At 44.9% G+C, this 15,746-nt stretch overlaps 1 protein-coding gene across 3 annotated transcripts in view; it reads right to left on the minus strand.

Annotated features, from left to right (window-relative positions):
• The window catches only part of LANCL1 (LanC like glutathione S-transferase 1), a 531,190-nt gene extending 516,086 nt beyond the window's left edge, over window positions 1-15,104 (minus strand). For all 3 annotated transcript variants that reach the window (XM_078680579.1, XM_078680580.1, XM_078680581.1), the window contains exons 1-2: window positions 14,971-15,104; window positions 14,210-14,310 (exon numbers count right to left, since the gene is read on the minus strand). In XM_078680579.1, coding sequence (XP_078536705.1) covers window positions 14,210-14,290 — 81 coding nt within the window. In that variant the 5' untranslated portion in view covers window positions 14,291-14,310; window positions 14,971-15,104. The remainder of the gene's footprint in view (window positions 1-14,209; window positions 14,311-14,970) is intronic.
• Between the last annotated feature and the right edge of the window lie 642 nt (window positions 15,105-15,746).

Consider the following 15,746-nt stretch of genomic DNA (forward strand, 5'->3'; position numbering starts at 1 on the left):
ACCCTTTCCTATCTTGGCCTCCGCTATTAAAACAAGCTCCCCCTGCACTTGAGACAATGTCCTGACCACCTACAATTTAAGAAGCTGCTCAAGACCACCCTTTTCTGTTTCTGATTCAGCTGCAGTAGCACTACACGTATGCTGCCCGTCCGAAGCGCAGAGATACTCCTTCGGGAGTCGATTCTGGCGCTCTATAAATAAATTAATTAAATAAATAAACCTGTCATAAGATATACGAGCATGGAGAGAGGACAAGGAAGCTTCTGGCGCAACTATCAAGGTGGGTTCACTCACTGTGAGGGGCCAACAGAGAGGCAATTACAGACCCCCAGCTGATCACAGACACGTTTGCCACTTACTTTTAATCTGTATACACATCCCCTGGGACATCCCAGCCACCCGCGGCTGTGGAACTGCTCTTGACCATCCAAATCACCTGTCTGTCCACTCACGATAGAGACTCCCTAGAGGGCAAGCTCACCAAACTGGAAATTCAGAAGACCATTCAAGATGTTAATTTGGGTAAATCCATGGGACCCAACGGACTCCCGATTGAGTTCTTTAAACCAATGGCTTCCAAACTATCTCCCCACCTGCTTCAAATCTACACCGAACGTTTCGAGCAAAGGGGTGCTGCGAGCGAATATCAGGACAGCCTCCATTGTAATTATACACAAACAAGGCAAACCACTGAATGACTGTAGGGCCTACAGGCCTATTTCCTTCCTTACGGTAGAGGCGAAATTCTTAGCGAAACTGTTGGCCAACAGCCTCATCTTCTATATTACCGACCTAGTACACCCAGACCAATCCGGCTTTATGCCAGGGAGGAATACGGCCTTAAATCTAAGGCGTTTACATGGGGTCCTGGGTAGACGAGATACAATCAGGGAGGACGCAACCCTATTGTCATTAGACGCCTCAATGGCATTTGAAACAATCAAATGGGACTTTCTTTTTGCTGTGCTGGCGAGGATTGGATTTGGTCCGAACCTTATAAAGTGGATTCAATTGCTTTACGCCCACCCAACCACACATGTAGCAGTGAATAATCATACATTTAGACAGTTTCTACTGGGAAGGGGAACTAGACAGGGGTGCCCTTTATCTCCCTTCCTTTTTGCCCTTGTGCTCGAGGCTCTGTCAGGCTGGGTCAGGGGGACCCGTTGATCCGTGGTCTGAGGTGGACGGAGCACCACAAGGACCACATTTCACTGTACGCGGATGACATCCTCTTATATTTGGCCTTACCTTCATAGTCCATCCGCCGGGTCCTCCATATATTCCATATCTTTGGGGCCCATTCGGGTTACACCATTAACTGGACTTAGTGTTGTGGGGTGCTCCCCGTGCAATATGATATGACATAACAGTGACATTAACAAGCTCTATATATCTCGGCATATATATCACGCCAGATCCCACCCTCTTTTATGAGACCAATTTTCTTGCACCCCTGACACGTGTGCGAGCCAATGTAAAACATTGGCGATCTCTTCCCCTCACTCTCTTGGGACGTGCAGCCCTCTTTAAGATGTTAGCAATGCTGTGTTTTCTCCATGCATTGCAAAACACCCCTAACACAATCCCTGACACCTACTTTGCCAATATTGGGAGCATAGTACGAGAACTACTATGGTATGGTCGAGCCCCATGGATAGCCATGAAAAAAGTTGATGATGGGGTGGTACGATGGGGCATTGCATTACCCGACTTAAGACTCTATTACCAGGCGTCCCAATTGGTTGCGATCAATAAATGGGTACATTGGGACTACGACGACCCAAACTTCCGCACTGACCGTTGGCTCCTGGGACACGGGGTTTACAATAGGGCTCTCTACAAGAACCCTTGCAAGCTAAATCTCACGGGACCCACAGCACGCACAGTAGACACCTGGCATAGTGAATAGGCAACTGGGCTGGCATAACAAACTCACAAAAGCCACACCACTCTGGGAACCAGACCTTTTGGGTCAGCTTAGCACTAGTCCCGGATTCAACAAATGGGATTTTATTGGCATATCGATGGTGGGAGACATGTGGATCGTGGGGAAGTTGGCCTCCTTTGCACACCTACAGCATAAACACCAACTCACACAGACTGAAACATTCCGGTATCTCCAAATTAGCCATGCGATCAAAGCAGCGTTACCCAAGGATGTTCCACTACCCAAGGGCTGTCCACTGGAAGACAGGCTGATACTTGATCCCATGAATAAAAAAGCCATTTCTCTCACATATAAGAAGCTATTAAACAATCGCCCAGACCCTCTGATACACCTGCGGCAATACTGGGAGACAGACCTAGGGGAACTTGAAGACGATGACTGGCGAGACGCGCTGGTCTCCCCCAGGGAAGTGGCTGCCCCCATCAGATTACGCCTGGTTTAGTTGAAAATCCTTCACCGGGTATACCTCGATGCGGGGACCTTGGACAAAATGGGTAGGAGGACGGATCCCATGTGCCTTAAACAATGCCACCTACCGGGAACTTTTTTCCACATCGTCTGGGACTTCCCAGTGGTGCACTTATATTGGGGGGCTATCGCCAAACAGATGGAAAGAGCGGATGGTAAGGCTCTGAAGGCTTCCCCCAACTATTAAATACTTGGGAAGCCACGGATCTAACACAAACTGAGAAAGCATGGGCCTCACTGGGATGGGCCATTGCAAAACGTAACATTGCACAAAAATGGGGGGTGGGAGTGGTCCCGACTGTGCATGATTGGGCAGTTAACATGGACAGGGCAATCATAGCCGGAAAAGATGTCTTTAAATACAGGGGCTGCCCCCAAAAAAATGGGACCATAAATGGGGTGGGTGGGATAGATACAGGGGCGATAGTTGCCTATCCCCTACAGTTGAATTACTCCATGAACAACTCAAACTAATGGACTTATCTGATATTGATAATATGACTATACGTGGTGATGAGTAACATACTAATCTGTGTACTACTTATTATATGTCGCAAATCTGTACCCTGAAACCTTGACCTGATGTTGTTATCTACCTAATGGTCGTATCTGATATTGCCACTGCGATTGGGTGCACATGGGTCTCTGCAGTTCCCTTATGTCATCTACATGGCGATATGCATCTGTTTTCTGTGGACTCATACGCTGTTTTTTTGCTGCTTTTTGTTTCTACCAATAAAAAGTTTATAAAAATTTAAAAAAACAGTTCATGAGTATTATGAGCGGTTGTTACAGGTGTTTCAGCTGCACAGTGGAAGAGAATACCCTGAAGAAAAGGATGTGGGGATTTTTGTATCTCAATTTGTTTTACGATTGAGACCAAAGTTCAGTTCCTATATAACTCAAAAAGTTATCTGTTGGCAGAATAGGACCCTTAATGAAGTCCTATGATATTCAAAATATTGCAGTGCCAAAATAGAAAGGAAGCAGAAAAGATTAAAGAGAAATTAATGTTGGTTCAAACAAAATTGGTTCAGAAAGATTTCCAGAATTCTACTCGTAAGGAAATCAAGGAGGTATGCAAGGTGTTTTTGTTCCACAGATTGCTTTCCAAGGAAATTCAGGAGATGTTGATGCTTCACAGAATAGAGGCAGAGATGTACCTGTTGATCCAGGTTCAGGAATGAAGGTTGAATCATTGAAGAGAATGACTCCTTGACACATCTGTCACAATGGCGGGCTTTGGAAGAGGGAGTTTAGATTTAATCTTGATAATGCAAACAGTAATGTGCCAATACAGAGGAGAGTACAACAGATGCAGGTGCCAATGCAAAAACAAGCCCCAATAATACAGGTCTCACAGGCTCAAATGGTCCCACAAAATATGGGAAATCCGAGATTCAATGTGAACCAAATGCCAAAAACAAACCAATTCCTTTCAGAATATAAATGAAAATACATTCCAAGAGTTACCTAATGCAGATCAGAATGCTTTTCAGCAATTTACTGTTTTCAAGAGTGATGGCTTACGCTCTGACACCTCTCAATGATGGTGCCTGAGGGGGAGAAAGGTTGTTGAGTGCTTGACTCAGTCTTAGAGGTAGACCGGAGTGGTCCATTTGTAAATGGTGAAGTAAATGGCCACCCCATGTCATTTCTTATAGATACAGGTGCTACCAGATTGACTGTTAGAGTTGTGGAAGTCCAAGACCTGCCCCAATATCCAAAATGTAGGAGTTTCACATAAACAGATTACCAATCTAGTTCCATAGAAGGTCCCTTTAAATAAAAGCTCTTTTGAGGAAAATCATCAATATGTTGTTTGTGACACAAGTCCAGTAAACTTGTTAGGGAGAGATTTGTTGCAAGATAAATTGTACAATTTACTGAGCACTGGAAGGTGTTGAATTTCAAACTGATGAAGAAGATGTGGAATATAAAATGGTTCAACAGAAGACAGCTATAAGCTTGTCTCCATTAATGCAATTGAAGAATTGCCTTCTGCTTTGAGAGAAACTGTGAACCCAGAAGTGTGGGATCTCACAGAAAAAGACACTGGGCTGATTAATAGAGTCAAACCAGAGACGCGCTTCCTCAGAGCCGGGCAAGGAACCACAGCCCCCCAGACTTCCCCGCTTCCTCCGCTGCGTTCACCAGTGCCAAGAGGCGCATAAAAGCAGCTGCAGGGCTCCGATGCGCGACATACGCTTTCTCAGAGCCGGGCACGGAACCACAGCCCCCAGACTTGCCCGCTTCCTCCGCATCATTCGCCAGCATCCGGTGGTGCACAAAAGCGGCTGCAGGGCCCTGATGCGCGGGACGTGCTCGGGCTGCACCCGGGCAAAGCCCGAGCTAATGGTGGGCCTATCCGTGCCCGGCATAGCCCAGAGGAGGCTGGGGTGGGCCACCCCCCTTTGTTCTTTTGAAGCAACAACACTACATAGAGACCGACTGATCGCAGCTACGCAACTGTGAATTATTGTATGCATTTCTCCCACTTGTGACAAGTCCATCCATTTTGCTCCACTGCTGCCCTGTGCTTTAATGTTGTACTTAAAGCCCCCACTCTGTAGCGCCCTAGTGACTCACCTATGTCTTTTTCTCTGTTGGAACACCGGCGCCTTGGAACCTACTTAAGGACCGGCTCCTTTTGCTCAAAAAATAGGGGAGAAGTGCATCTGGTGCTAAAAGGTCCACAGGGACTATAGTGTGGTTACAGCTGTCTGTTATATATTTGGTATTAATCCCGCTTATCCGCATTTCTGTGCTCCAGTGAGCCCAAGGGAAGCTATGGGAAAAAGGAAATCCGTGTGCGGGGGCTGGAATGGGTGTGGGGGCCGGCTAAAGCCCCTCAAAGCCAAGCAGGCTTGTAAGCCATCAGCGATTAATTGCGTTTTAGACCGCATCGATGACCTCTTAATCGAATGCGGGGAAATCCTTGCACCAAACGTCCCATCCCGCCCTGTCTGAATCATCTACCCTTCCCAACATGATTGATCTCCCAACCACCCCAAAATCTAAATTGCAAAAACGTATTCCCCAGATGTTTAGCAAAGCTGCTACACGCAGCACCACTAACTCTTCCCGCAGCCATCCTTAATTGTCCCCCATTGTTGTTGAAACTGAGCCATGGACCGCCACACTGCCCACCACAGAAATAGGTCAGGACCCTGCTGATATTGTTGACTCTGACCTTGTTTTATCCAACAGATTCCTACGGCTCCAGAACACGAGTTGTGCTCAAAAGGGAGGAGAGGGGATGGGGGACCAAATATTGATATGGCAAAGGGAGGAGCAAGAGCTGTAACGGGGGGAGAGGTCTCCCTAGGTGGGTTATCCCTGAATGATAATGAGAATTTTAGGATCATGAAAGTTCTGAGGATGGAAGTTACCCATCTAAAGTCTGCTGTCCTAGTCCTTACTGAACAGGTCGGATTAACAGCCAGAGGGGCTTCACCAGTCCAACCTCCCAAACAGACCCTGCCTAGCTATTAAATTTGTTCCAAGTTGCCAGCTGCCCAATTCTACCTGTATCAGCATCCTGCCATAAGCCCCTAAACATCGCCAACAGGAAATATCATCTACCACCTGATACCCGTATAGTTGCTAGGGGGACGCAAGAAGCATGGCCGCAAGCCAATACTGGCCCTCAAGTATATGTTGGCTCCGATTAAGCTAAGAAGTCTCCCCCTGACTCCCCAATTCTGGCACCCCGGCCATCTTCTAACGACAGTATGGACAGACCCAATTGCCCCCAAGAGTATTTTCATGACTGTCTCCAAAGTTGCTCCTCATGTCAAACACGAAGGTAAAGACTCCCTAATTAATAAAAACATATACTGGCTCCGCAATGTATGAGGATGTTGCTTAGTGATAAGGGATGACATGTTGGGTGCTAAATGGATAACAAGCCCCAACACCCAGTCAGACTATATAGAACTACATCTTGCAGACAGGAATATGGCCCACAACCTGATAGCTCTTGAACCTAGAACTAGTTTTCTCATTCCCTCCGGCATCCAACTTAAGTATAGACCCCTTCAGCTCCCATCACTAAAAACTCCCCAGCACTGGGCCTCCCATCTGGGCTCAGATTCACCCCTCACATCTAATGATTGACTCGCACACCATGGTATTTCTGATCTCACAAATCCACACTCCGCGAGCTCAAGTAGTCACTATACCGTTGTGATCAAAGATAGCACCTGTGTAGAAAATCCCTTATCAACCCATACGCCTAGTAGCCTCGACAAGATCATCAAGCCCTTGACCCAAATGGCCGGGCACAAGGAGGGAGCTTTTTTCATAGTAACATCCCATCCAGAAGTGCATAAAGATAGCAGTGTAGAGGACACACAACATAACGGCCCAAGGCCATATAAAGCCCAATGGGCTCAATATGGTGACATGGAATGTGGCATGGGTGAGATTGAAAATGGCTCTCCTGCACTGGATCCAATTTATCGAATCTTTTGACATATGCATCCTCCAGGAAACCTGGAGTACCACCACCATTCACATACTAGGTTACCTCACCTTCCATTGCCCAGCTAGTACCACCAAACCAGGCAGGTCCACAGGGGGGTTGCTGATTTGGGTACAAACTTTGCTTGCATGTACTATCCTCAATCTCCACTCTAACAGCCCAACATCTTAGCTGTCCAACTTAGGGGTAATAATGGTACTGCATTAGACATGAAGTGCAGGAAGGCATTCGTCTACTCTGCAAGAGTTGGAAGACCTACTAGACAATAGGAACACCCAGCCTCCAATAATCATAACTGGGACTTCAATGTCACCTTCAAGCCATTAGCAAAGGAGGACATATGTGGGACCAGGGAGGAGGATGAGCTGTGGCATGTTCCCCCTCTTGACTTACCTCCTATCAAACAAATGGTCACAGGCAGCACTACAGCTTAACGCCCTAACTCTTGAGTACAGACTGAGGGTTACCAATGGCCGTACCAAGTCTGATAAAATGGGGGCCAACACTTTCAACCGAACCACCAATAAAAGCTGTATTAACTACTTTTTGTTAAATCTGAGATTGTGGCCCATGGTGGACGACATAGTTGTGGGGTCCACCACAGATAGTGACCACAATCCGTTAGAGCTCTCCCTGGCATCGCCCTGGGTCATGTACACAAATCAAACCCACCCCATTTTTACGACTACAGAGGTATGCCCAACCAATGATAGTAGACGGCTTAATTGGTCCTGGGTATCCTTGATGCGGAGAAACTCGAAGCAATCAAACTTAATGTTCGACACGGCATCACAAAGTTATCTAGATTAGTTGATAAACAAGGAAAGCTGGGTGAGGTTTTGACTTGTCACAGTCATCTTTTCAGTCTGTTGGCCACTCTCCTTAGACGACCACTACGCCCCCAGGACACTAGCAGAAAGACCAGGTCACACTTTGCCTGGTTCGACCAGGAGTGTAGGAGCCTCAAATGTCAATTTGCTGTCTCCATTTAGGGCAAACAATGTGGCAAAGCTGAGAGAAGGAGGACTTATAAGGCAGCTGAGGAAAGAGGGAATGGGAGGAGAACCATTGGTCGCTAATCAGGGAGGCCTGCAATAGGAAAGGCTCCAAGCAATTTTGTCTTCTAGTTACTAGGGGGGAAGTCAACAGGCTCCCGCCACCGACCAACAACAATTCCATTGCAGCCTGGCATGATCATTTTTCCACACTATACTCCGAGCCTCATTACCCAGATATTGTAGCCTGCACCCTCGATCACACTCATTCATCCACTACTGATTTCTTCACAGGAACTGAAATCAGGTCCATCATTAACTCCATTTTAAGGGCCAAGGCACTGGACCGGATGCCATTCCTCGTGATGTTTTTCTTAGTGACGTTGAGAATTGGAAAACCTATATCCTGGCACCAGCTAATGGCATTGCAGCGGGTGCCCCAATTCCAGCTTCCAGGAAGCGAGCTGAGGTGATCCCAGTCTATAAGAAGGGTGACCGATTGTCACCTTCCAACTACAGGCCTATCAGTCTGATAGACAGTGTTCAAAAGGTGTTCGCTCGCGCCCGCCTTATGAAAATACAGGCCTGGATCAGTGGCTTTTGCATCTTGTCCCGCTTCCGAGCTGGGTTGAGGTAAAAAACTAGCAATATCGACCTGGTCTTTCGCTTCCTCTTACTGACATGGAAGACAGTAGTTATTGGCCAGGGAAGCCTCTACGTTGCTTTCACCGATCTAAGGTCTGCCTTTGACCTGATACCACGACATAAGCTCTGGTGTGTTCTAAAAGAGATGGGCCTCCCCCTGATGCTTTATCGTTAGTTATTTGCCTCCATGAGGCTAACTATGCAAGTGTTCGCAGGGGTAGTCAAGGACAGCTAACAGACCCGATCAAAGTTAACAAAGGGGTTCAACAGGGCTGTGTATTTCCCCCTACACTTTTCTCGCTTTTTGTTAATGGAGTCGTTCAGTACCTCTCTGATATCCCTGCTGATACCCACACTCTGGGGTGGTACCAAAGTAGTAACATTGCTATTTGCCGAAAACACGCTGCTCGTGTCCAAAAACCCTAGAGGTCTTCAGTTGCTTCTGGATCATTTTAAGGCCTTCTGTACCGTGCGAGGTTTGGAGATCAATACCTTGAAAACAAAACTTTTAATGTTGAACCTCCACAAAACATACCACGGTAAACTCACACTGGGTGGAGTACCCCTGGAGAGAGCGAACACCTTTGAGTACCTGGGGACCCTCTCCGGTGATCAGTCATGGAAGCCTCATATAGTGAAGCGGACTCTCCAAGATAGGCATATTACCGGGGCTCTGATTAAAGAGCACCTCCTCCAGCAGACCTATAACAGCCCGCTTTACATCTATGACGGCAATGTAGTGGTCTCAGCACTATATGGTGCTGAACGTTGGGGGTTTGAAAACTCGGATGGCCTCGTGACTACGGAGAACAATTTCCTGGGAGCTTTAGTTTCACTTCCATAGAGCACTCACCTTCACCCACTCAGGCTGGACATGGGCAGAACCTCCATCAAGGAGAAGGCAAAGCTACGCCCCTTCTTGTTTTGGTCACGCCTTGGGACTACTCCTGAGTTGCTCCCATATGCTGCTGCCTTATCCAAAGTAATTGCCCTTGATCGCTTCAAGACAATTGGATGGTTTTACAACCTGAAACCGGTGCTTACTGAAACAGGGCTAGAGGGATTGTGGGACGCTACGGATCCTGCACTGCTCCCCAGCAGGGACCTAATTAAGAAACAATAATGGAATTGAGTGGCCCAGTCTTCACTAACTTATCCATGCTGGGCAGACTCACATCGGACTTCTTGGAGTTCAAATTGGCAATTGAATTTGAGCAATATCTGAAGGCAGAACCAGAGCGGGTGGAAGAGCCTTTTCCTACATCGCCGCAAAGGCCTGGAACGAGCTCCTGGTCAACATCAGATGCTCCCCCACTCAGCACACCTTCAGGAAGAGCCTCAAGAGTGGCTCTTCGGGTGACTCAAAGCTGCACCCCACCCCATAGCGCCTTGAGACCCTCACGGGTGAGTAGTGAGCTTCACAATTCCCTGATTGATTGAGGCCATAACGGTCCCGCAGGACAGGAAGCTCTATATGCAAGTCAGATTTGGCTTCATCCCGGTGAACTCTCTCATAGCCTCTTGGCTAAAGTCTGCTACTCCATCTCAGTTTTGTCCTGGATGTCCCTCAGCTGTTGAGTCAATAGGCCACGTACTTTTTTGTTTGTCCACTGTATCGGTACCCGAGATCTACATGGTTAGCTCCTCTTTGCAAGCGCCTTGGCACCCGTTGTCATCGAGAAGCAATGCGCATTTTAAAATCTGACACTAGTTTGCTTACATCCTGTGCAGTTGCTAAATTCCTCGGCAAGATGTGGGCAATCAGAAGATCCCTGTTGAAAATGTAAAATGACTGTATTTTCTATCGAGTTATTACTTTTAAGTATTTTTAAAATCTCCTTTTGAAATGTTATACAATTTATGTGCAATATAGATTCACATTTTGTCTCGACTATAGAGGCACTGTTACTAGTGAGACATGGCGGGCCATGCTGCTGACCTTTTGTTCGATATAGGCCCTTGTTACCCCGGTTTTAGGGGCTCCAAAGGATTACTATTTTAACGTTTTAATTATTTTCTAGTTCCAATCTTCTAGAGTTTATCTTTTAACAGAATTTTAACGTACTACTGTATGCACCTTATCTCTTCCTGTACTATATGCATTTGCACTTTTATGGTTTGAGGACAGAAATAAAGTTTATGATGATGAGCCAAACCAGTCCAGATTGGCATAATGGCAAATGTGTTTTCAAGAACACCACCATACCATCGGCCCCAGAAACAATTGCAGGAATTACACCTGTACTGAAAATATGATACAGTAAGGAATTTTGAGAGAGTTAATTGGAAATCCATGCAACTCTCTGATCATGGGTTTGCAGAAACCAAATAGAAAATATTGGATTGTAAACTGCAGTACTGTCAGAAAGAAGATGAATAACTGGGACACATAATTGAGAAAGGAGCTAGAAAGGTATCACCTGAGAGAGTGGAAATAATTCTTCAGATGGATCTACCTTGTACATAGAAGCTAGTCAGGATGTATCTGGGAATGGTTGACTACTGTAGACAGTGGATACCAAACGTGTCCCTAGTGGCAAAACCTTTACTGAGGATGACACACAGAGATGTGTTCCAATACACTTCCATGGGTAAACAAATGCTTGAAATCCTTCCTAGAGCTGAAAGAAAAAAATTGTTGTGTCTTAGCAGTAGGAATGCCAGATTACACAAAAGAATGTTTTCTATTTTGCAGTGAGAAAGAGGGCGGAGCTCTCTCAGTGCTAACACAAATGCACATGAATGCGCTTAAACCTGTGGCTAATTTTTCAACCACACTTGACCCTGTTGCCATAGGTCTGCCTGGTTTTCTTAAAGCTGTTGCTGCAGTGAGCACTAGTTTGGAAAAGAGTGAGAGTATAGTGATGTGATATCCAGTAACTGTAATGGGTCCTCACTCTGGGGAGCTACTATTGACAAGAACAAAAACACAACACATGACCCATAATCAGATACGAAATATGAGCAAAGAATACTGTCTTCAGAGAATGTTGTAATTAAAAGGTGCCAAATTTTGAATCATGGCACTCTGCTTCCAGTAAATGAGGTTTGTGATGAAATTGAACATGATTGCCTGGATTCCAAGCATTTATGCACAAAGCCTAGACCCAATATCAAAGATGAACCTATGATTGAGCCTGATCATGAATTTCTGTAGGCCGCTCTTGCTTGAGAAACAATGAAGGTACCCTGAGAGCAGCTTATTGCTGTATGTACTATAAATCATGTTGTCCCCTTGAAGCTTCAGGGTTTCAAGGGGTTACTGCAGCACATGTTGCAGAATTGATTGTCCTTAGCATAGCAAGCAGTTTAACTGCTCAAATGAGACTGACTATATTTACAGACAGTCAATATGGCTTTGGCATTGTCCATGATTTTGGGCCATTAAGGTCACAGAGAGGCTTCATGACCTCTTCAGGAACCCCAATTAGAAATGAGGTGTAGGTGGGAGACTTGTTAAAAGCTCTTCTGTTACCAGTTGAAACTGCAGTTGTTAAATGTGCAGCTCAGAGTGGGAATCGCTACATTGCCAAGGGAAATAGGTACACTGATTCAATAGCACGGTATTGTGCCTTGTTGGCCTGCACATTTAATACAGCTTTCACATGTGAATCTGAAAAGGACATATCATTTTCCATGTTAATGAAAGTGACAAACACTTGGGATGAGTTGAAATGGGTACAAGAATGTTTCAGAAGCAGAGCAACAGAGTTGGATCAGAGCAGGTTATGCGAAAAATGCCAAAGACATTTGGATGTGAACTGATGGGAGACCACTGTTACCGGACAGTTTGTTATACCCAATGACTCTATATTTTCATGGGTACACACACTTAGGAGGACTCCATGACTAAACTTTTCCGACAGACCACAGGTCGGAGCAGTGACTCTCCTCAGGCACTGCCGATTGGAATTCTCCGACGGCTTCGTGATTCAAGTAAGTGGGGACCCATAACCAAGCATCGACGGCTTCCTTATCGATATGCTAATTAAGATATTATGCTCCTTTAGATTCTCCAATCACAAGTCTCTGCTTCACCGGAACTGCGGTGAGCCACTCATTTAAGTACTCCGCACATTGGGTTCTGTAATTGAAAGGAAATTGCATCTGATGCATCCATAGGACCCTATTGGTATACACAGATCGGATTCTTATCCAGAAGCGATCCTGATAATAAATGATAATTCATTTAACATGGTGAGTTTTAAAACCCTCCTGTCACCATGTTTTCATCTCGACCGGACAGGTTCGTTAATACTGCCTCCTGTTTCCAGGTATTGAACCCTAAGAATGTGTATCCAATTTTACACTAGACGTATTCCTGTCCTCAGGATCACCTTGAGAACCATAGACCGGGTCTCCATCCTGAGGCCCAACAGATCAAACAATGAAATTTCATTCTAAATGGTGAGTTAGGAATCCTCCCGTCACCATGTAAATATTTTCACTCAAAACAAACAATCTAATTTTAACCGCTGCCTCCCCCGCTTCTTGGTATTTACCCCATTGCACATATATATTCACCCTCATTTACTGAAAGAAAGGGTGATGACTCTTGGTGATTAAGAAGACTTATGCTAAAAGTGATTCAGCACCTACTACAGGGGCTCAAGTGCTCTTAGGTACGCACTTCTCTTGTATATATTTATTTAAGTAGCCCTCTCACACTTTCTCGTATACCCCACTAATGCAAATTAATACTTTGTAGTCCCCAGGAATTCTCAATCCTGAAGAGACCCCATATCCATAGTGGGATCGAAACGTCATCGGCAATCATTAAGGATAGTCTTGAAAGCACTAGAAAAGACTCTGGTCCTTGGTCTGAAAGAGGGAATCAGAATCATCAAAGGCATCCGTCGTACTCCAATAACCTGTATTTTCAAAAAAATACAGTCACCATGTTTTAATGCACGTTGCTTATGGTCACTTCAATGGGGACAAATGTCACTAATTTTCAATTCTTTAATTATTGCGTATGCATTATGTACTTTGTGGTGTGTGAGCCAGTGTTTTTTATAGAGCTTTCTGTAATTATAAATAAATATATTACTTATTTTGTCTGAAGTGAGTATTAATCAATATACTCTTTGGGCTATTTCCTTACAATACATTAGGTAAATATTTAACTAAATTAGATAACTGGATTATATTACATTCCCTCTTTCAGGCTTATGATTGAATCACTGCAAAAGTTAGACACTTGAAAAAATGAAAAACATTTTCTGATAATGAGTTCCTTGTGAACAACTGTTTCTAGCTAAATACTAATATGCTACACTACACAGCACAACTGTGAGGATGGATACGGATGCAACTGCACAATGCGTTCTGTTGGTATCGAGCGAAATGGGTGGGCATCCTTTAAAGTATCATTTCCATAACTTGCAATAATAATGCTACCATCTACGTCTCGTTAATCTGTAGTGATGGCACTCACTGCAGATACACCAAGAATCACTGGGTTTGGAGTATGCCCTTAGTATCCACCACTACAACGATGATGCATAATGGTGACGGGTCTGAAAAGCGTGTACTTATGTGAGTAGCGAAAAGCCATGGTGTTTTTAACTGACCACTTTCTGACCTATATTTGCCAAATATTTATAAGTGAATTGATTGCAATGCATACTACACAACACAATTCACTCCGATCCACAAACTCACCCTGCCGGCTGAGTCAAAATGACCGGAGAGCTGATAGGGGTTGAAGTCGGGATAGGGGTTCTGGAAGGCCCGTTCTGTCATGGCGCCACACCGTAACGCACCTGGAGAGGACAAATTAAGACATAAAGCAAAAGAGCATGTAAAAGGCGAGGTGTATAGTTGACATCTATCATATGCATACATGTCAATAGACCCGATTCATGCGGGGGAACTACCGATTTTTCAAGCCAAAAATGGCTTATTTTAGCTGTCTCCCGCCTAAAATTGCATTTTTACAATAGAAGTCAATAGGGAATTTTCATTCTCCCGATTTTTAATTTTAAATCTCCCTAGCCCCTAAAATGTTGGCATGTATGCTTATGTACTGCTCTATCAAGATGATGGTGACCGTTAAAAGTAATACTTCAGTAAAACTCATTGTTGTCTCTCTGATCTCCTGATTTAGATCTACAGTGTATTTTTGTTTGCTCTGGCATCAAAGTTAAGTTAGACAGTGGGAACACACAATGGACTGTTTCTCTCGCTAAAACATACGAAAACGCACACTACCTAAACACACATTATCTTTCCGTGTACAAGAAGTGAAATGTTGCCTATCGTTTTTGGTACAGCAGATAGAAATGTTTGATAACGCAGTGGATAAGGCAATAAAGAGATTTCGTGGCAAACCGGGGTACAATGATAAATCATAAGCATGACAGTCCCATAATAAGTTTTCTTTTACGTAAATCCCGTAAAGTGAGCACACATGCCCTACTTACACGGACAGTTCGTAAATTCAGCCTTATGTCCGTTGACAGTTAATTATCTTTAGAGAAATAGTATGGATTGTTTTCAGTCCGTGGTGCTTAGTACTTCCAGGTCGCAAACAGCCAATCCCATGGTTAAACACATAACGTACGTGTTTTGTTTCGGAAGGACTTGTGTAAAGTGATCTACTATTGGGGCACACGTGGTAATTCGACCAATCCAAGGGCGCTTCCCAATAATTCAGTGCTTTATTGGCTGTTGAGTCAACACGTGCTCTGGTGTATAGAAACATCGTGGGACCCTGTTCGGAGGTGAGCAGGTGTCTGTCAATGACCGTGAGTTGTGCGGTCTGGAGCCTGCAGCGTGTTCTCCTGTAGAAGAATGACATAGTTAGTCCTGTCTTGGCCGGTATTGGTCTGGCCTGGTCATGACAGCGGTTATTGTCCTGACTCTTATTTGTTCCTATAAGTCGGAAGCGTGGAAATAGCGCGACATCCCCTGTGTTTAGGGTGACCAGACTTTTAAAGCAAAAAACCGTGACATTTCACAAAAATAGGACTACAATTTTACTCCAAGTGATGAGAGCGCTCCTCAGCAGAGAATTACAGAACAGGCAGTAAGAACATACATAAAAATGCAATTTTTAAACCCTGTAGCTTACCTGTTCATTAAATTGCTTTCTTGAAACAACTGCTAACTATCCCTTCTTTGTAAAACATAAAAAACACCTCCCACCGTTTTCACTCGACCCTCTCCAAAAACAGGTACATGAGCTACATTTCTTGAA

The sequence above is a fragment of the Lissotriton helveticus genome, chromosome 3_1, assembly GCF_964261635.1.
Source record: "Lissotriton helveticus chromosome 3_1, aLisHel1.1, whole genome shotgun sequence".
NCBI classification, from domain to species: Eukaryota; Metazoa; Chordata; class Amphibia; order Caudata; family Salamandridae; genus Lissotriton; species Lissotriton helveticus.